General features: G+C 37.7%; 1 protein-coding gene across 1 annotated transcript; it reads right to left on the bottom strand.

Annotated features, from left to right (window-relative positions):
* Positions 1 to 2,471: 2,471 nt before the first annotated feature.
* On the bottom strand, positions 2,472 to 7,866 carry LOC121382627. Its single transcript, XM_041512156.1, has 3 exons — positions 7,427 to 7,866; positions 4,257 to 4,493; positions 2,472 to 3,117 (listed from the first exon to the last, which is right to left on the bottom strand). Exons 1-3 carry the CDS (start codon positions 7,848 to 7,850, stop codon positions 2,954 to 2,956), a joined length of 825 nt encoding a protein of 274 aa, XP_041368090.1. The 5' UTR covers positions 7,851 to 7,866; the 3' UTR covers positions 2,472 to 2,953.
* Between the last annotated feature and the right edge of the window lie 15,432 nt (positions 7,867 to 23,298).

The following is a 23,298-nucleotide window of genomic DNA, read 5'->3' as shown; positions in this document are numbered from 1 at the left end:
CAACGCTACCTGTAGATATACTTATAACCTCCCTCATATCCCTAAACCATCACGGGTATATCAACAAAAAAATCTCCCAACCCTATCCTCTCATCAATTCTGTAACAATCCTAAGACTAAGACCAAAACAATTTCAGGATCTGAAAGAAAACATATGTTTGTCCACAACAATAACAGAAAGTATAGACTTAACTGACCTTTCATGACAGTAGCTATCGTTCAACAGAGGATACATGCTTCTCTTTCTCAGTTTCTCCTTCGCAAATCATCGGAGGAATTAGTTTTGTTGATCTGGAGAGCACGGTTTCAAAATCTGGCAGTGTCAAAACATATTTACTTTTGTTCATACGCTGTAGTTGTGAAAACACAAACCACTTCCAGTTCTTGACGGGTAACAATTCTTTAGTGGCTTTCTTTATAAAGTAGGAAATCAATAAAGCTGTTATGGGGTGGGATTTTGTTCAATCTTATTTCAAATAATATACTGAAGGAAAGAAATACGTGTTAACACCAACACTAACAGCAAATAGTGACTGTACGGTAAAGCCAGTGTCAAAACGTTAACAATGTTACCGACACATGACATCTCTGTATTTTACACAGACATTACGACACTAATAGTGAAGTACATTTGAAATGTTCCATCGCAAAAAGCCATATTAAAAACCATTGTGCAAACACCACTCAGACACTGTTCACACACAGACAAACACAAGTTCAAATTCAGTTTTCAGCAGATTGCAGAGAAACTGGCGTAGTATTTATGGTGGTTTGGAATAAAACATTTTTAGGATTGGGTGTGTATAGTGGTGTTTATCGCGTTTTGCAATGAAAATCTTCATTTATTCTAGTTTTATTTATCAAGTGTACCCATACTTCTTTCTCTCAGTATATTTTAATCACTCACAATTTAATAACATAATATATGGAACTCAACAAAATTAATTAAAAGACCATGCAGTAGATATTTTCGTCATTTTATTTAAAACATGGCATGTCAACAAGACATGTTCTTCCACTGTTAAGGTGTAGCATATTCTTAAACTTAATGATTTATATACAACACAGAGCGAAAACCAAAAATGGCAAGTATCATTCTAATGAATCCCAGCCAAAGGGGCAATTTCTTACTTTTCCTAAATGCACACAAAAAACACTTAGAATTTGGAGTGTATCATGCATCAGATTTTACCGAATTTTGTTTAGAAGTAATCTTTGATCAAAACTTGCTGAAACAATACATTAGCAGAACATTAACAAACGTCTACAGTCTATTGGCCCTTAATTAATTTTGTTAAGTATAATTCATGAACAGGCAGTGACAATATGACTTAAAGGGTTTTACATGCACTGTAACCTATAAGTTGTTCTTTTACTTTAAAAAAAATATTTTTGAAAGAAACACATGCATATGATTTGAGGGTTTCTGCCAGAGGGTAAAACGGGTATGGCACTATACCCAATTATTTTGCAGATTTAAAAAAATTTTTTTTAAGTTAACCTGTTGACAGAATTTATGACTATTATTATTACTGTATGATTTTCTTAACCCTAACCCTAAACCGAAAGCCATTTCTTTTTTGGGGAGAAAGCAGGTGCATGCAGCACACACATTATAAATATTCAATTCTATAGCGCCATACCCAAAAATTTCTTTCTGGCAGAAACCCTGGATTCACTGGAAACCTGTAAAATTAGCTTCCTCGTCACTTTCTTTACAGACATAATTTGCTTCCTTATTCTTTTCTCTGTGTGAGACTAGACAGCTTTAACACAGTCACAGTATGTATTTTATTAAATAGACTTGTTAGTGGAAGGGGGAAAAAAAATGAAAAAATGGCTGCTGACAAAAGAACCAATTTTGGAAGATTTTGAAGAGTTGGTTACGAAAGAAAACTACATTACCAGCATTCAGGTTTCCACAAATCCACCGACCCTCCGTCCCAGCTAGTGAGGTTTTGTTCTGAGGTCAATTATCAGCTGTATTTCTATAAAACATAGGGGACTAGTCAAAGCCTTTGTGAGGGCTAGTGACTTTCTCAAACATTGGATGAACATTGCAGCGGAGTATTTTTTTTTTTAAAGTAACGACACCTCAGAACATTTAATACTATGGTCATTTGGAGTGTTATCACCATACTTGGTGCAGATTGTGAAAGAGGAAACTTGCTGCTTCTGCCATACAGGCTACTCTTGCAAAATAGCAGCAAGGATCTTTTAAATGCCACTTCGCAGACAGAAAAGTACATACCCCAGCCTGTGATATACTGGAGGGACAGAACATAGCCCACTTGATGCGCGGTCGGTCTGAGATCGATCCCTGTCAGTGGGCCCATTGAACTATTTCTCGTTCCAGCCAGTGCACAACGACTGGTATATCAAAGGCTGTGGTATGTACTATCCTGTCTGTGGTATGGTGCATATATAAAAGACCCCTTGCTACTAATGGAAAAATGTTGCAGGTTTCCTATCAGACTATATGTAAAAATTACCAAATGTCTGACATCCAATAGTTGATGATTAATAAATCAATGTGCTCTAGTGGTGTCGTTAAACAAAACAAACTTCTGATATATTGGTGACAGGGCACTAGTTGGGACTGGGGGAAAACCACACTGAATCCAGCAAGGGAGATAAATCCTGTGACCCATCTCACTTCAGGTCGACAAGCCACCCAGTCTGATTATATTATAACCATGCGGGGTGTATATATCTGGGGTCCCGACTACTTTATGTGCTTAAGGTGATCTTAGCACTAAGACTGCTTCATGGAATCTGATAATCAATACTATCGTACATGTGACCGTGTCTGTATTTAAATAAAATGACTAGCATCAGAGAGAAGTTATTTAAAAAGAAATAAGAAATGTTACATCTAACAAGTTTTCAACAGTATTGTGAAGATGCGAGTACAAAATAATTCAGAGACAAACCCCATGAACAAGTCACGAGTTCATAGTTTGTCATAGTAACGATATTCAATTCTATCACCCAGACAGGGACTTATAAAGAAAAAATAACCGTCTTTGATTAGTCCCGGAAGTGAACACCAGAATCCAGACTGCGGAATCAACTCACTTCCTGTGGAGCCATTCACAGTCTTATTATAAATGCACCCTGAAATGAAAAAAGATTTTAAAAATTAAACCTGGGTACCAGAATAGTACAGAGCTTGGTATGACTACAAATTAACATTCAACATTAACTCAGCCCTCTACATTAACTTTCCCATCTAGGAGTCAGATGAAACCTACTGCCCCCTCTACAATGAAGCCAGGATAAAGCACTGGCCGAACGGAGCAACACTGGCTGTCAAGCTTTGGGGTTCCAAAGAAGACTTGACAGAGACAGCATTTTTTATCACCACAACCGGACTGCAAATCTAAAGCATGATCAACTATAGCTTGAACGCACAAGAAGAAGAAAACTATTTCTATTTTGTACATAGATAGTATGAAATGTATTAGTCTCCAAATAAAAAACATGGTCGCATATATGTGACCAAATTGGTTGCAATGTAGAAGGGCTGTAACTTGCCCTTGAAGTTTTCAAGTTTTAAATTTGACAACGAAATGGTTGAAAGTGAATTAAAAGTAATTTATTACCCCAGCAGGCACTCATAACGGGGAAAATAAAAATCATAATTTCTCACTGAGAAATTATCATGCATTGGTTTAACGTACACTACTATTGGACGATTTGACGCCAACAAACCAATCACCTTGTCGGTACTAAATATGACGTCATCATGATTTGGCAAAACACACAATGACGTCACATAGTTGAAAGCATTTGCATTTACGATTTCTGGTTTCAGTGTTAAACCTATAATAAAATGGTAGTTTAATGCAATTCATTATAGATTTGTTTTTCACAGAATATATAGAACTTTGGATTTTGAAAATTCTCTGTGAACCGTGAATAAAATACAAAGTTAGAGCAATACCCAGAAAAGTAAAGTAGTTTACATTGTTTCTATATACATGGACGTGTAGCCGATATAGGCTGTATCGAAAATAAAGGCTTTAAAAAAAAAACCCGAATAGCTGGGATAATAAATAGAATAACAAACTCTGTACCAGTTATTATCAAATTTATGTCCCTCAAGAAATAATTTTCACTCAGGACATAAAGTTGATAATAACTGGTAACTCGTTTATTATCCTCTATATAATTAAATGACACCAAAACAGAAGGATGGTTGTCATGAAATATCGTATCCTGAATAATAAGTAGCCATGTTACAATCAACTTACCAACACCAAAATACATCATGACGACAGAGAAGAAAATCAGCAACATAAGACTGCCAAAGCTGAGTTGAGAAACTGTGCCGAGACATCCGTCCACGCAGGCACATGCTGAATGAAGCTCAAACTCGTAGGATGCTAGTGACTTCACCAACTGCGACTGGGTTTCCTTCACAATAAATCGGTCTCCATGAACCGGATCACACTTGAGGTACACAATGCTCGATATGTTTCCTAGGTGATCTGGAAAGAAATACATGTATCTAGGTATGAGTCTTCTGACTAAAACTTAATTTATTGCTTTGATCATTTATGTACACCTTGTTCTTGGCTGCCAGTCAGATGTCCTAATGTCTGTGTACAGGCCGTGACCGTAACGTTCTTTCAGTTATAAAATCTGGTACCATAGCCCTCAGTAAAAATTGGTAGCCCCATAATTTTAATAATTTAAAAAAAAGAAAAAGAAAGCCATAACACTGAATCATAATCACTTTGTACCATCCATTTTGTATCATGCGGCCTGGTCATTTTGTACCCTAGTCATTTCGTACCATTGTGAAGTCATTTCGTACGGTAGTCATTTCATACCACTATATATAGAAAACAAATCGACCATATCATAAAAGTAGTTTTGGTTGTTTTTTTTAAACTTTATTTTGACAGTTGGAAATTCAGGACACATTATTGTGCAACATATCATTATTGATACCCATAATACCCATCAACTTTTATTTCCATTTTACCTGACGAGAGCTTTATTTGGTATTTAAATTACTGCCACAACTTCTAGAGTTGTTTGTTGTCACATTTACATTTCATGTCCAAGATAATCCATATATAAGTCTTGTATACAATTTTCATCAAACAAGAGAAAAGAATTTAGAGATAAGATTATTTGCAGACTTGTAGCCCCATATTGGGTTGCATATATGCGACAATTTTTTTCCATTTGGCGACTAAAACATTTTATACTACCGGTATCTATATAAAAATACAAGTAGGCGCCATCTGGCTACTATATAGAAAAGTAGAGGGCTGCATTGGGCTACTTCTCGTTATAGCCAATGCACCACGACTGGTATATCAAAGGCCGTGGTATGTACAATCCTGTCTGTGGGATGGTGCATGAAAATCGGAAAATGTAGTGGGTTTCCTCTCTAAGAATATATATATAAATTACCAAGTGTTTAACATCCAGTAGCCAATTATTGTTATTAATAGTGGTGTAACGATACACTCGAATATTCGGTGCACCAAACAGCGACCTGTATCGTAGTTGTATTCGCATTTGTGGCTGCTTGAACCGAATACACGCGAATATTATAATGTAACTGCATGTCGTATGGTTAAGCATACGCCAGTCACGCTGTTTGAATTGAAATTCAAAAGCAATTATTTTATATCAAAAGCAGACATGTAGGCTTACAATATATACTATTAAGACCATCATGCCAATTATTAGACTGGCGTCTGGACCACTGTTTCGCAAGTCTAAAATTGAACATACGTATATGCAACTCAGGGGCGTACCGAGCCATTTTTGATGTGGATTCCAAATTTACAGTTGAGCACCGAAGGTGCGTGTGTTGTAGGGGTGTCTGGGAACATCACCCCCTCCCCGAACATTTTTGAAACCTAGACGTCACATGGTGCACTCTGGCGACTTTAAGAACTAATTTTACACCTATAAATAGACTTTGAAATCGCAAGTTTTAATGAGGCAATTTGTAAAATGTTTTTTTGGGGGGAAATGACGTGGACGCCACTGCGTACTTGCGTACAGGCAGGTATGCACCTGCAACTGAATAAGCAAATGCATCATAATACCATGTTTTAATTATTATTTGTGAATTTCTGACTTGTCAGCATGTTTTTGCCTATATGCATTGTATTCATGAATAAATAGTTGTATTCGTCACCGTATATTCGTGATACGTATCGTATTCGCCACCCTGTGTATTTGTTACACCTCTAGTTATTAATAAATCAATGTGCTCTAGTGGTGTCATGAAACAAAACAAACTAACTTTCAACAATGTTTCTCTGTTTTCATTATCTAGTTGTCGGACTCCGAGTATAGAGAGCAATATAACTTAGGGCTCACAAACTTTGGTTTAGCCAATGGGTTTTTTATGTAGAGAATTTCCTTGAAAATGATTAAAAAGTGGTTAATTTTTAAAGATTTGGCAATTACCTTGAATGTCCGAAACGCCAGACGTTTTGCCCCCCAAGCATGTTCGCCCATGTTGGGGCAAAATGACAACTTGTTGGGGGGGCGAACTGACATTTGGGGCGAACCGGTTGTACATGAGTGTTCTCTAGGCTAGTCTATCCATGGTCTACTTACGTAAATAGACCATAGCCAGAGGACACTTGAGCTATTTGGCAATGATCCCCATAGGCGTACAGGTTCACATTGCTTTGTTGGGGGACAGCCTGATTTTTGCCCGAATTAAACAAAAGTGCCCAAATCTGGATTACAACATTTATTGATATCAGCATTACTGCCAAACAGCTATATATAGGATTGTTAAAAATCGCCACATGGATTATAGTGTAAGGGGCACCTTATGTCAGTACTTTTCTTAACGTGCACAGTGAGTTGCTTCCCTCTATGTAAGCATATCTAAAATGGCTGGGGACTTTTGACGGTTGTGATGGAAGATTTATTTTGTCTATAATGACACAAGTACTTCAATCGGGATTTAGTGAGTACGGTAGTTTATACACTTTTGGTTTGTACGGTCCATTTGTTACGCTATTTTGGTTGAGAAACGTTTGAAACATGGCGCCACAAGTTTTGAATACCAGTTACATATACGATATGTAACAAGGTTCGGACCTAGATGAACCATGCATTCTACGTCCCTTAGGACTACATGGGTTACAACTAATATTGTGGATAGAATTATGAAAATACATGGTAAAAAGTGTTCAGGTCGGCTCATTTTGCCCGAATTTCCCTATTGTTTTTGCCAGAATTTGATAATTTTTTCTGGACTAGGGGGCAGTTGCTCTCCACCAGCCCCCCACTTGCATGTAATCCTGTAACTGTCCCGGTCTGTCTCGCTCTTTAACGACAGAGTACTCTGACTAAAAATTATCATGAAATGTTTTGGAGACCAAGTGGATAGGCCTACTTCTTTTAAACAAATGGGTGACATGTTAATACTGACCTTGTGTTAAATAATGAATCGCCACCCCACTGGAGTCTGTCTCGAAAGCGACAATACCAGACACATTTGCAAGACATCGGTTTTCTCTGTGCATCAAGTCGGATCTGCATAAATAAGAATCGCGTCGCAAGGCACTGCACGGGAAGGGTGAACAGGGGTCGTACGTGTACACAAACCCGTCAGGTCCATGAACATTTTTGAAAGTGTCCACCGTTTTGGACGGGATGCGATGCAAGTCTATCGTTTCTCCCGTTTCTAGCGCACAACTGCACTGACTCGTTTGTTTACACATTTTTATAGCCATGCTGATGGACACGTTAAATAAAATCAACAAACATAAACCACGTATCATATGGAATGATCTCGTGTATTGTAATCCGATTATTCTTGGACGTAAATTGTTTGATGAGATGTTATTGTACATTCACAACAAAACAGCTAACTTCAACAGCTGAGTAAGACACCGAGCGGATTCTAGCAGCCAATTCCTAGCAGCCAATTACGCTAGCAGACAATTTCAGCAGATACGCATGGCGACGTTCTAAACACCGGACTCATACGCCTTTCGATTATTACCTGTATTTCCCACACTTTTAAACACACTGTTATGCTAATTATTAGTATTCACTATAACTCAAGAATTTTACAGTTTTAAAGAGTATCTTTATATAAAAAATAAATAAATAAAAAAACAAATAAACAACGGAGACTCATTTTTATAGTCTTATCGTTAATATCCGTATAACGTAATCGTTTTTATTAGGCATTTTTTTAAAAAATATCTTAAGGGGATGCGGCGAACTCGTATGGAAACTAACTCGTATGGACGGGAAAACTCGTATGGAAAACGAACTTGTATGTAAAAAATAACGGTGAACTCGTATGAGGATTTTTGGATATGCAGATATACTTTGATATTTCTCTTAAATGTGTATTCTGACACTTGTTTTGTATATATGCTTCTTATTTATGTCACCACCAGTCAACTATTTGTCTTAAGTATCATTTTAAAAGTATTTCTGTACTACGGTAAGATATGGGGGTGTCCAACTAGTTTCGTATAGACCACCCGTCACACATTATAAAAGGGTTAGAATCAAGTAGCATTTTAAAAGTCTGTATATGTTCTTTAGTAAGAGAGGTATCCCTATTACATACCCATATACGCCACACACCGTCAAACTCTTTATAACGGCCAGCACCCACAGGGTGAAGTTTCTAATATCCCAATTTCTATACAAAATACTTTCTCTGTCACTGTAATAAAAATTAAGTAGTGTTTTAAAAGTCTATAAATAGCAATATCACCCATCTGGTGGCCCCTTGGTGGCATCTTGAGACCACCGACTTCATCGGAACACCCTAGACGCCAACCTTTGCTAGGACAGGTATCAACCTCCTTTTTCGGCTTAGTTGGACTTTAAAATTTTGCGATCGTTGTTCAAAATTTTTATGTTTATTTTTTTATAAATAGTCCGACGCATTTTACTTTGGCGCCCGATCAATTGCTCAAAATCACCTTAAAAACTTTTCGGTCGAGCAGTCTTAACTATTTTTGGGTTTAATTTTAGTGTCCAGACATGCTTTTGGATGCAGTTATTCTCGGTAGACTTAGAATTTGACAGGCTTCACCAAGGAATCGAAATTCAGCCAATCATAGCTTGGCCCCACTTGGTGTCTACTATTTGGTCCGCGCTTTCGCTGGACTTCAATATGCAGACTTAGACTTTTGACAAGTTTCCCAAGGAATTGAAATTCAGCCAATCCCAGCTAGGCCTCACTTGGTGTCTGCTATTTGGTCCGCGATCTCGCTGGACTCTACTAACTGGCTTTTTTCCAAATTCCACCCACCTCAAACTCAATCCCCCCCCCCCCCCAACCCCCTCCTGTCCCGGAATTGGTCACTGGCGAAGTCAGAGGCTAAATCCGGGGCGGGCGTGCCTGAACCCTCGTGGATAGGGGCACGTTAATATAGTTGCCCGTTGCCCATTGCCCCTTTATAACGTTTGATGGGTTGTGGTCTATACGAAATTAGTTGGACACCCCCATCTTACCATAGTACAGAAAGACTTTTTAAAATGATACTTAAGATATTAAAAAAGTGCTTAATAAAAATGATTATGTTATACAGATATTAGAAATAATGAGACTATTGTTATGAGTCTTTGTTGTTTTTTGTTTGTTTTTGTGTGGGTTTTAAAAAAAAAAGAAAAAAAAGATAGTCTTTAAACTAAAAAAAGAAAAGAAATATATTTATATATATATATATATATATATATATATATATATATATATATATATAGTGCATACTATTAATTAGTATAACAGTGTGTTTAAAAGTGTAGGATATACAGGTAACAATCGAAAGGCGCATGTATCCGGTGTTTAGAACGTCGCCATGTGTGTCTGCTGAAATTGGCTGCTAGGAATTGGCTGCTAAAATCCGCTCGATCAAAATGGAAAGATAACTCGTAACTCAATATTGGGATAACTCCATATGAGTGTAGTAAAATTATAAAAGACTGAGTCTCCAGGATATGTATTCTCTCTAGCCATAGACCACAATTAATTTCGCTATATGTTTCTATATAGCCTTAGTGGCTATAACATTTTTATTAATATCAGGAGGCCCATGGAATTTGGTATGTGCCTTTGCCTGCCTGGGGGACACATAAGGACAACCCTGTTGTCCAGCTCTTTCTCCCAGGTTATTGGTTTAAACAAACACACACACTAAACCTGGCGGAGTACACCCATTTTACACAAAAAAGCACTACTTTTGAATGGGTCAGAATTACCACAAACAAGTCTTCCGTGTCAACAAGTTACACATGTTTACAAACTACATGCTCTCCCCTGTCAGCTTCAGTCAAATAGTTGCCACTTCATAGCTGTCTGCCACGAAATAATCACAGTCAAACAGCAGACTACTTGCGCGGACAAATTTAACTGTAATCTGAGGCCCTCTGTGTGTGCGTGTGTGTGTCTGTATTTTCTCCTCACTCACAGTCTATCTTTTAGTTGTTAGTGGTTAGTGAGAGAAAGAGAAGGTGTAGTGATCTTACACCTACTCATTGAGTCGTTAAAACTCGCTCAGGGTGGGAGCCGGTACCAGGCTGCGAACCCAGTACCTACCAGCTTTATGTCCGATGGCTTAACCACGACTCCACCAAGGCTGGTGAGCAATCTATCCAACCGTACCATCGAGCTATGTTTCAATTTAAACAATAAATAAATATTACTACATATATTATGTTATCAGACGTTTTGCATACTGACCGTGTTAAATTATAAGTCCGAAGACAGTTGTAACGGCCCTCCAGCGGCTATATTGGCCCGGGACAACTCTAAAATACAATGGCGGCCATGGATCGGTCAACAGCCAGTGCTTATATTAAACTCCATAGTAGACCATACATCATTTAAAAAAATGCAAATCTATGCAACAATAAACAGTCTTGTACCAAAAAAAAACAAGGGCATCGTAATGTCTTAATATCAACATTACGTGAATGAGAGAGAGAGAGAGAGAGAGAGAGAGAGAGAGAGAGAGAGAGAGAGAGAGAGAGAGAGAGAGAGAGAGAGAGAGGTGGGGGTTGGGGGTGGAGACACATATAGATATGGAGAAGAAAGAGATAGCTGAGGTGTGTGCCCAGGACCGGGTGCTTGAACCTTAATTGGATATAAGCACGGAAATAAGTTGAAATGATTGCTCTCAGTGGACACGGGGTTTACAACCCTATATAGCTGTTTGGCAGTAATACTAATGTGAATAAACGTTGTAATCCAGATTGAGGCACTTTTGTTTAATTCAAGAAAATATCAGTCTGACCCCCCCCCCCCCCCCCCCACACACACACACACACCACCTCCACCCTATACAAAAATGGGCATTTTTCTGAAATTCTGAGTCCGAGAAGAAAAGTAATGTACTAGCAAGGGCGTCCACATAATGTGGGGGTTTTCCAGGAAGGTGTAAGGTGTGTTAGAACATAATAAGATATAGGCATGGTCAGACATATTCATGCACGGCGGAAGCAGGTGAACATTGCAGGTACTGACTGACTGAGGTTGAGGGCGAGATACGTCAGAGTTTCCAAGAGAGTTCAAAATCATGCTCTCCCAGGAAATTTTGAACACTAGGTATTCCGAATTGTAATTGTCTACATTCTACAAGAAAAATTCATCATGATAATAAATACATATTTTCACGACTAACATCTGTATACGCTGAATATATAAGACCTGACATGTACCAAATTGTTGGATCAAATGAAGTGTAGTAAAACATTTAGCTGGATTGGTTTCAGTCCTTGCTATTATCCTGTTCAATTATTTAAACCCAAAGTTTTTTGCAAATGTTACGTTTATTTCCTATTCAATATTTGTTTTCTTTGCATTTACATGAAAACAAACCCAAACCCCGACAGGTTTTATATACAAATCATCATATAAAATGCACGACGTTGACTTAATTCCACTTTTTAAAAATCTCTGTGTCGTTTGAATGCACGTTATTTCGCCTATAAATAACTAAGGTCATTTGCATATCAAAAGCATCATTCTATAGTGCGTTTCAAACTAATGTTCGGTTCTATCGTCCTATCCGCACAAATCGTAGTATGACCTATATTTAAGAAAATATCTGTAAACATGAAGCAGGCGCGGATTCAGGTGGGGAGTTCAAGTGACAAAACCTCAGTTTGAAAAAAAAAATATGTATCAAATATTATAATTATATTGTGGAATACACAAGCGCGCGCGCTGAAGGGAGAGAGAGAGAGAGAGAGAGAGAGAGAGAGAGAGAGAGAGAGAGAGAGAGAGAGAGAGAGAGAGAGAGAGAGAGAGAGAGAGAGAGAGACGTCATTTATGTAACGACGCCACTCAACATATTTTAATCTATGGTTATATGGTTATAGGGAGAGAGAGAGAGAGAGAGAGAGAGAGAGAGAGAGAGAGAGAGAGAGAGAGAGAGAGAGAGAGAGAGAGAGAGAGAGAGAGAGAGAGAGATAGAAGAATATGGTATGCATGCGATTGGTGGAGGTGTGACCCTCTGCACAACCCCAACCCCACTTAAGGCTTCTTTTGTATATGGAGCGGGACGTAGCTCAGAGGTAAAGCGTTCGCTCATGGTAGGTCGACTGATCGATCCCACATGGTGGACCCATTGGGTTGTGTCTAGTTCCAGCCTGTGCACCACAACTGATGTATAAAGGCTGTGGTATGTGCTATCCTGTCTATGGGATGGTGCATATAGAACGTCCCTTATTGCTTATCAAAATTGCTTATCGGAAACAGTGGCCCATGTGGCGGTAGCGAGTTTCTTTCTCACTGTCATAATGGTCCTTAACCGTTTTGTCTGACGTCACATAAACGTATATCAAATGCGTTGAGTGTGTCGTTTAATAAACATTTCTCTCGTATGTATGTGTAGTCTATATGCATTTCTAGTCGATTAGTTTATAGGTTGTTAGGTTGTTTGATAGTGAATGATATGGAAATAAATAGTTTTTGGTGTTAAAGAGTTCATGCATACATTAAAGTAATACTCCTGATGGGTATGGAGAAATAACTTAATCAGTCGACGAACTCATTTCTTCATCACTATCTTCGTTAAGGGGGACTATCACAGGGGGTATTTTATTTCTTATAAAACTATTTTGTTTTCTAAAATCTTCTTCGATCTTTATTACATGTTTAACTGCGTCAGAGAAGTGTATAGGTGTGACAGAGTTCAATGCATGTGCAAGTTCTCTCCGCACCGTGGTAATTTTACTATCATTATGACGAGCTATGTGCCCTTTGACTTGACTCCAGATCAGTTCTATCGGATTGAGTTCAGAATGTCTTGGCGGCAGTCTTAGACACAAGTGCCCATGGCGTTCAGCAATATCATCAGTAACAAATTGCTTTGCACATTTGTTACTTTTCACAAGTTCACAAAGAACTGGCTTTGTCATGTTACTCTCAAAAGGTATATTTTTGTTTCGTAGCCACGACTGAATTTCTTCCTTTTTAGCGTTTAGTGCAGGACATCGTGTAATCTCAGTTAATTTGTTGAGGTACCTTACGTTATCCATGACGATAACAGAAGGTTCTGGTAGAGAAGGTGTCACGGGGATTCTATAATACCCGTAACTGAATGAAACACGATTGTCCAAACATCTCTCCTAGCTGTATATCTATTAGATCTCTCTGTAACAGGCAGTTATACCCGCTGGCTCGTCTAGGTATGATCAGAGATAAGATCTTATATAAAGTATATATATATATATATATATATATATATATATATATATATATATATATAGCACGTTTAGTTCACTGAAAAACACAACAAAAACACAATACACTTTGGAATCTGTATTAACCTACGCTGACAAATGTACAGCCGCAGTAGTTAATTAACAACAATAAATAATAACAACCCAGAACTGATCACTTAATTAGTTAATCTCTAGGTGTCTAGTTTACACAATATGCTAAACACTTCACCGTGACACAACACCCACACGTGTGATAATTGAGAAACGCTTCCAGGAGAACTTAATTAATAAAGGAATTGCAACTCTATTCCTAACTGGTTAATTTTTAATTAACCCTAACTACTCATGTAATAACCTTGTAATACAGACCTAATACTGTTACCTATCACAATAAAGACAATAATCTACAGTTTACCTAGGTCCTCTAGGATGACTGGTTAAGCTTTTTATAATTATTTAGGACAGTGAGCCTACAGATTACTGCGTCAGATGACCGGCAGCACCGTCTAAATAATATTGGTATAATACAATATTAAAATATTTAAAGTCACATCAATCACATCAAGGTTATACACAGAGTAGAAAATATATAATTACCAGTCCGGACGGACAACGATCCCCTGGAGCCTTCCTTTTGTTTCTCCTCGATATATCTAAAATCCTAGCTATTTATTCAAAACTCTCAGAGACAGCGAATATCGCCTGGGGGTACAAGGCGGTACCTCACGTATCATCTGATATTTCCACCTCTCCCAGAGTCGGTATATTTTATTAGATGACCAGACATTCTGTCGCCAGTCGCCAAAGTCACGGTTGTAAAAACCGCACTCGCGGAGGTATTACGTAACTACTGGCCACCTGGGCTAAGTGCATTTGGAACTGCACACGGCCCTCTAAAACAATATCGCCACAGGCGAAAAGAAATTAAGAGCATGTACCGTTACAGAAGGCATAAGTTGTTCTTCAAACCATTTGATGAAATTGTCATGATTCATCTCACCATGATAGTCTCCGTGTGTTTTTTTAGCCTCAAAGATCAATTCACAGCCATCTATCAATTCATATTTATCACAGCCAGCATGATAAATAATAAGTCTTTTTCCCTTCCCAGTCACCGAACAGAGTTTAGGAACTCGATCAGCAGCGTCTGATTTCGGCAGGTGATTGGCGGTACTTGTGCCCGGGTGGATATATATCCAGTGGTGGGATGTTGTGTGGTTGACATTCACCCAGGTCTCATCTTGATACACTATTAAATACCCCTGTTCTCGTAAACTGGATATTTCATGGAGATAGGACAGTCTCCTGTCTGATATATTGGCGTCCTCAAAAATCACTTTTCCGGTTGTAGACATATGTTGGTATTTAAAATCGAGGTCATGGAGTGTTCTTCGTAAAGTTGATATGGATATGTTGATGCCACATTCCTCCCTTAAAGCCACGTTAATCTTATGTAATGTAGGTAATTCGCCCTCTCTATAAAATCTGTATACTCGTCGTCTAATAACATCTTTATCAAATAAATCGATGAGTTTTCGGTCGCGTTTTTTAACAGTGATTTCTGTGCTTGGATTCGTAGAGCTTAGATTTTTCACAGTTCTTTTTACTGTTGAAACCGAAACTTTAAGTGCAGCGGCAACTCGACTGACACTTCGATAAGAAGCATACCTAGGTCTACCGCGCTGATATTCATCTTCAAAATAATCGAAAACGTTCTTAATACACGATCAACTGAAGTGTTTTTCGATTTACCCGTATTTTTCCTCAAATAACAATAACAAGAATGTCGACTAATACATTTTCAATGAATTTATATACCCTACCTAACTTGTATTTTACGTGGTTTACACATTGCTACAATAGCACGTGCAGTCATAGATCGAAATAATGATGTTATTGACCAAGCAATGCTATCGTATTTTGAACATTCAGGGCTGTGTCTGCGGGATGAAAAAGTGGTTGAACCCATACGAGTCCAAACAATAGCCGTTTGGTTTTTCGCATTACAAATGTAACACCCCACCCCCCAAACCCCAGCCCCTGGCACCACCCTAAATACTATATATATATATATATATATATATATATATATATATATATATATATATATATATATATATATATATATATACGTATGAGTTCCCAATTTAGAGGCAAATTAAATAACATTTTTATTATTATTTGATGTTGGTGGCCTTTGACATTTTATTCATGTAAATGCAAAGAAAACAAATATCGAATAGGAAATAAACGTAACATTTGCAAAAAACTTTGGGTCTAAATAATTGAACAGGATAATAGTGCCGTTACGCCAAATCTACGGGGTTTGGACACGTGCTCCCGCCGACACTTTTGAAAGCCTGGTGGTGGTAAAGTTGCATATCCTAGTTTTAACCCGTAAAAAATGGACACTAAGTTTAGTTAATTTACAAACCTGTAACTAATTTGGATAAAGTTACAATAGAGTGAAAGAAGAGTCTGTGACGTTAAAACAGGAAATATTCTTAAAAATAGATTAGAACTCGAATCAATAAACCGCTACTTCTCAGACGCATGTGCGTTTTAAAAATATGAAAACTGCTATTTTTAGTACTACAAACACAAGGATGACCAGAAACACTTCGGTTCTACGGAAATGGATAATCTACAGAATAAAATATAAGTAATGTTTGAAGTGTGTGATCATAAAGGGCTCTAATAGTGAAAATACGCTGTAGTGTTTAAAAACTAGGGTCTGTCCCTTTAATACAATTTCCTACATTCTATAAGTAAAATTTAAGCCCACTCCTCGCCACTCCCTGTGGAAAAATATGAGCACAGACCTAATCGTACGAGGCGGGGGGGGGGGGGGGGGGGGGGGGCAACTACCCCCCTAGTGCTGGAGCAAATCCTCAAATTCGGGCAAAAACGATAAAGATATTTTGGCAAAATGTGCTACCTTGAGGCTATTTTACCATATATTTCCATCATTCTACTCGCAAAATTAGTTTAATCCATATAAAAATGCGTAGTGATTTGTTTACAATCCTATATAGCTGCTTTGGCAGTAATGCTAATATGAATTTTTTTTTATCCAGATTCGGGCATTTCCGTTTAATTCGTGCAACTACAAGCCTGCCCCCCCCCCCCCCCCCCCTCCAAAAAAAAAAAAGAGCTCATACGCCTATGAGCACAGGTAAATATAACTCAATTGTAAAATTGTCTTTAAGATTAACGTTTTTTTTTCCAAATGCATGCTGTAAAAGATTCACACAGACGTATGTAACAATCAAGTGATTTTAATAAGTAAGAGCAACCTCGGTGTATTTTTGTTAAAAACAGCCAGTGACATTGTGATGATCCAAGCCTAATCTTTCTGAGACAATTTAAAGTCGCAAACACTAGTTTCAACATGGAAAAATGGACACTAAGGTTGTTTAATCTACAAACCTGTAACACATTTAGATAAAGTTATAATAGTCCAACAAGACTTTGTGACGCTGAGACGGGGAAATACCCTCTAAAATAGGCTAGAAGTCGTTTCCATAATCGTTACGTGCGTTTTTAAAAGTATAAAACAAAAAATGCATTTCGTGGTGTTACAAACACCAGGATGACCAGAAACATTTCAGATGAATGGAAATGGATATCTATAAAGAATAAAATCTAAGTAAAATCTTATTTCAATTGTCAAATATGTCTCTAATAGTGAAAAAACCCAAAACAACAACAACAAAAACCCAAATAAACTAGGGTCTGTCATTTTAATGGTATCTGTATTATTGTGTCCATCCACAATAAATGGCTATAACGTAGTTTGCTGCACCCAATAGCCATAAGCGTACTGGTTCACATTTTTGTAAGAAAGGAAAGGGGTCAAGTTGATTTTTTCTCAAATTAAACGAAAATGCCCAAATTTGGATAACGTTTATTCATATACATTTGCATTACTACCAAACAGCCATATATGGTTTTAAATGAAACACTACACATTTTTTTTTACCTGGATTACAATTAAATATTGCGAATAGAATGATTAAAATACATGGTGAAAGGTTATCAGGCCAGCTCAGTTTGCGCGAAAGTCTCCATCGTATTTGCCCGAATGCGGCGAAGACTTGTTCAAACACTGGGGAGTTGACACCCGACACACCCAGCCAATAGTTGATGTATTCTCGGTGCTGGATGTGTTAAACATTTATTTATTTATTTATTCATTCATTCATAGTATTGAAAATAAACAAAGTATTTTAAATGAAAAGTGCTATGTGTTGGTTAAATATGCGAGGAAGTAACATGTACATTCATTTCAACTTATTTTCGTGTTTATATCCAATTAAGGTTGAAGCACGCTGTCCTGGGCACACACCTCAGCTATCTGGGCTGTATGTCCAGGACAGTGGGCTAGTTGTTAGTTGGTTAGTGGTTAGTGAGAGAGAAGAGGGTGTAGTGACCTTACACCTACCCATTGTTGTTACTAATTGAAAGAAAGAAAGAAACGTTTTATTTAACGACGCACTCAACACATTTTATTTACAGTTATTTGGTGTCAGACATATGGTTAAGGACCATACAGATATTGAGAGAAAACCCGCTGTCGCCACTTCATGGGCTACCATTTTCGATTAGCAGCAAGGAATTTTGTATATGCACCATCCCACAGACAGGATAGTACATACCACAGCCTTTGTTACACCAGTTGTGGAACTGGTTGGAACGAGAAATAGCCCAATGGGTCCACCGACGGGGATCGATACTAGACCCACCGCACATCAAGCGAACGCTTTACCACTAGGCTACGTCCCGTTCCTTTCTAATTGATGTCACATTAATCATATACTGATGGAAACAAAGAACTAGCTAAAACCTTCATTTCACAGTATCCACACAGTACTGACGTTCAATTCCACATTCCATATCTGTATTTTATACAGGCACAATTACTCTAGTAATTAATTAAATTTGGTTTTACTTTCTTTCCACCAGTATTACCATAATAATTATGTATGTGATACTCCACCTACTTACAATTCTAAATTTGGCCTCACCACTTCTGAATTCTCTATGATGATCTTGCCTATGTATAATCAGTAGCAAATATTGAGACACCTTCCCGCATATATAGTCCTGGCCCATTCTGTATTTGTGGGTTGTATAAAATGAAAACACATTCAAACAATAATAACATATATTTTATTATTAAGGCATATAAAACACTCAACATTATAATGTGTGTACACAATTTGCGGTTAGACAGTAATATGACAGAAAATCAGTGTCATGGTCTTGCAGATGGACTCCTCTAAGCATCTATCTAAAAATCACACGAATTTAACAGAGGGTTGAACGTCATTGCCGGGGGACACGTCTTCAACAGTGCGTTCCCATCTTTGTCACAGGTCACATACTTTGTCGGGTCACGCTGAGGGAATATCTGTCCGGATTTCGTGCACAGGTTGGGCTGTGTCCTGTTGAACTGGCCATTCTTCATAAGAACGAACTCGTTCCCGTATTTACTCACAAAATCCAAGAAGATGTTGTCAGGAGGACACAACAGAACCGTGGCCGTGTAGGGAATACCGCCGCATTGGAGGAACTTGTGTCTGTCCGCGGGATACGGGTGGAACATGGAATGGTTGGCTATATTGGCTGGCGAGCAGACCTGGGCTAGCGTGGATATCGGCATACGTGTGGAGCCTGTAGCAGACGATACCGGCGTGACCCCGCTGTGAGTTGGTGGTCGTGCTGTTGTTGCTGTTGACACAACACACGTTTCCTTAGTGCCGTCGTAGACTTCATTTGGCGGACACAACACGATGAGGGGAGTCTGGTGTTCGCACAGGATAAACTTGTCAGTGTCGGTTGGATGAGGGAATCTCTTTATCGGCGGCATACCCGGAAACATGGCACTCATATTGCATGGATTTGATACAATATAGCCATGACCTGGACACACAAAACACATAGAAAGACGTGTTAGACACATACACAATTGAAAAAAAAAAAGAGAGAATTAAAAAAACCTGGGGAAAAAAACGATTTGAATTTTTTTTTAACAAATTTAACACCACCCCATCCGGTCCCCCCCCCAAAAAAAAAAAAAAAAAAAACACACCCCAAAACAAAACAACAACAACAAAAACCCACAAAAAAACAAAACAAACAAAAACAAAACAAAACAAAAAACCCACCACCACTCCCAAAAACATTGTTAACAATGAATGTGGTTTAAAGACAACTGTTAAGAGTGTAGACTGAGATGGCTTAAATGGTTTAATTTAGGTCTACGAATGAATGGAATTGTAACTTTAAATACATTTTGCATACCTATAAATACGATTACGATAACTGATTTTGCGTGCGACGTCACAAGTTTGTGTGAAGATGTCAATCAAAAAGTTAAAGTTTGTTTTGTTTAACGAAACCACTGGAGCACATTGACTATTGGATGTCAAACATTTGGTAATTCTGACTCGTAGTCATCAGAGGAAACCTGCTACATTTTTTTCTAATGCAGCAAGAGATCTTTTATATATGCACTTTCCCACAGACAGGAAAACACATACCACGGCCTTTGTCCAGTTGTGGTGCACTGGTTGGAATGAGAAAAAAAAACAATCGGCTAAATGGATCCACTGAGGTGGATTGTTAATAACTAAAGACCATGAAATGGTCGTTTATTTTCAAAACAATCCGTTATTATAAGCCAAATATCTTATGATAAGAATTTCCATAACATGTTGGTTTTTTTGTTCTGTTTGTTTGTTTTGTTTGTCTGTTGTTTGTTTGACTGGGGTCGGTTTTTTTGTTGGTTTTGTTTATAAGTAGCCATAACCGTTAATTTCAATGCATGCATCATGTCGCTTTGAACACACTAGACCTGTAACTAAGACACTAAATATAACATACCTGGCACGAGGGAGGCTCCGAACTTCGGACCAATTAGTCTAACAAGGTCTTCAATGCTACAATTTCTTTGTAGTCCAAGTTCCTCACAAAAAATATTCACCTCTGAATTAAACAAAAAGAAAAAAGAAAAGAAAAAAGGTATTGCAGATTAAACCGCCAAAATAAGACAACTCTGACGTAGTAGCCCAACGTTATTCTGGTCCTGTCTTGCTATACGAAATATAGTTTCTTGTCAGTGGCGTGGGGGTGGGGGCCATGGGCGTGGCCCTCCCCCAAATCAAACCTTTATTTCTTTTAATTATAAAATTTTATAAAATCATATATACGTACATACATACATACATACATAGTATGGGTTACCCCACCTCAATATTGGTTGCTCCCCCCCCCCCCCCCCCTCCGCAATATAAAATCTTGGCTACGATAGAGTTTTTTGTTTAGAATATCAGTGTCTGATATTCAGTTTGTTTTTGGTTGTCTCAATGTTTGTAAGGAGCCCAAACTGGATTTGGTCTCCTAATAATTTCCCAGTAATGTATACTATAAAATAAAATGAAGTTTGACCTGGTACAAACACAAGGACGATCAGAATCACATTTAATACCATACCACTGGTATTTATACGCAGAAAAATGTCTTTAACATGTACGTTTTGTCTTTAAAACGTCTGTTTGTCAGCATCATCTTAACAATGGCCACAAACTCGGGACAGTCTCTTTAAACCGAACTTTCAGGGTAGGATTAAGTAGGATAAGACCAGAAAAACTTCGAGCTAGATATAAATTTATTAATTATTAATATAAAAGTATATATTCTTGTTTCGTACGTGAATATTATTGGTGAGGATTAAAGCCTCTGTGTTAACAAAATTACAGAAAGACTTCATTATATCTATAAAAAGAGTAATATTAAAAAGAAGCTTAAATGCATACATAAAATTTCACCAACGTCTGCTAGAGTTAGGGAGCCGCTTGTGGATTTGAATATGATGAAAATATTTAATTTTTTAATTTTTTGCTAGGAATTAGTTTAAAATGTCTATACGTCAGCACCCGTGACGTGTATCTAGGTCACAGAAATCCCTTTGCACGGGCGTGTGGTTCGCGTTTTTACGCGTAGCAGACGATCTACACGTAAATTGATACATTTGATCCCTCTTCAAATTTTATGTAGTAAATGTACATAGAGGATAATAAACGAGTTACCAGTTATTATCAAATTTATGTCCCGAGTGAAATAATTTTCAGTTGTCACGAGCTTTAGCGAGTGACAAATGAAAATTATTTCACAAGGGACATACATTTGATAATATCTTGTTACGAGTTTGTTATTCTATTTATTACCTGAGCTATTTTTTCTCTAAAAGCCTTTATTTTCAACACACATACACGTACATGTATTAAAAGGATATAAACCGCTTTACGCACTGTTCTGAGTATTGCTATAACTTTGTAATTTAATCACGTCCATTGATCATTTTTAAAAACAAATGTCCTCTTTATTCTGGTACAAAATCTATAATGAACTGCATTAAAATGACATTTTGTTATAAATTTAACACCAAAAACAGACAGCCGTAAACGCAAATTCTTTAAACTACATGACGTAATTGTGTTTGCCAAATCGTGATGACGTCATATTTAGTACCGACAAGGTCATTGGTTTGTAAGCGTCAAATCATCCAATAGTATTGTTCGTTAGACCAATGCATGATAATTTCTCAGTGAGAAATTATGATTTTTATTTTCCCCGTTATGAGTGCCTGTTGGGGTAATAAATCTAATTAACAGCCAAACAATATACATTAAGTTACATTATGAAACAAAACAAAATTTCGTTATACATAGATTTCTATGAAATTAATTCAAAGCAGACATGTTTTTAACCATTGTAAATTCCTAAATGTAATTTAGTTTCACTCAGCACATAATGAACCTATATTTAAGAATACAGTACTTAAACAAATTGTGTGTATATTTATAATACCACACGTCAACGTGAGAAAAATAAAAATCTTAAAGAGTTTTGTTTTTGTTGTTGTTAACTACATGTACGTAAACGCAACACATGCGCCTTTCACATGTTTCACGGACGTTTTTCTCTATTATTAAAATACAAATTAATTTTTAAGGCTTTCTAAAGTATAGGACAGTTGGCATACATCTGTCTAACAGACGGGCTGAGTAGAAAGACAAACCAACAGACACGGTAAGAAAGGTTTTGAGAAATAATTTAAATAACCAAGACATTACATATTGCACCATATTTGTGAACTCACTGGCGCAGGCTACTTCAGTCACGTTATCAAGCACCGTGTCAAGGTCAGTGAAAGCACTGATCTCTTCCACGTGGTGACGCCAAGATGCCAACAGGTCCAACGTCACCTTGTCAAAGTTTGTACCGATGACGACGACAACGATTCTGATGCCTTCATTGTGTAGCAGCTCTGCTTCTCTCCGTATGGCCGCTGGTGACCCGAGGTGCTCTCCGTTACCAGGAGGATTACTTTGTCCACACCCATGCGCATTCCATGTCGCGGAGTAAAGCTGTGTTCCCGCGCAAAGGCTAACGCAGACGACAAATCGGCAGTCTTGCCATAACGCCGAAGATGACGAAACGCGTTGAGAACTTCGCCTTTGGTTTTGTAGTCGGTGAGCCAAAACTGGTTTGTGGCATTTTCTGCAAACTCCACTAGACTAATGTGTGTTTTGTCCACAC

The sequence above is a fragment of the Gigantopelta aegis genome, chromosome 10 (assembly GCF_016097555.1).
Source record: "Gigantopelta aegis isolate Gae_Host chromosome 10, Gae_host_genome, whole genome shotgun sequence".
Lineage (NCBI taxonomy): Eukaryota > Metazoa > Mollusca > Gastropoda > Neomphalida > Peltospiridae > Gigantopelta > Gigantopelta aegis.
This window is presented reverse-complemented; position numbering and strand designations above follow the sequence as displayed.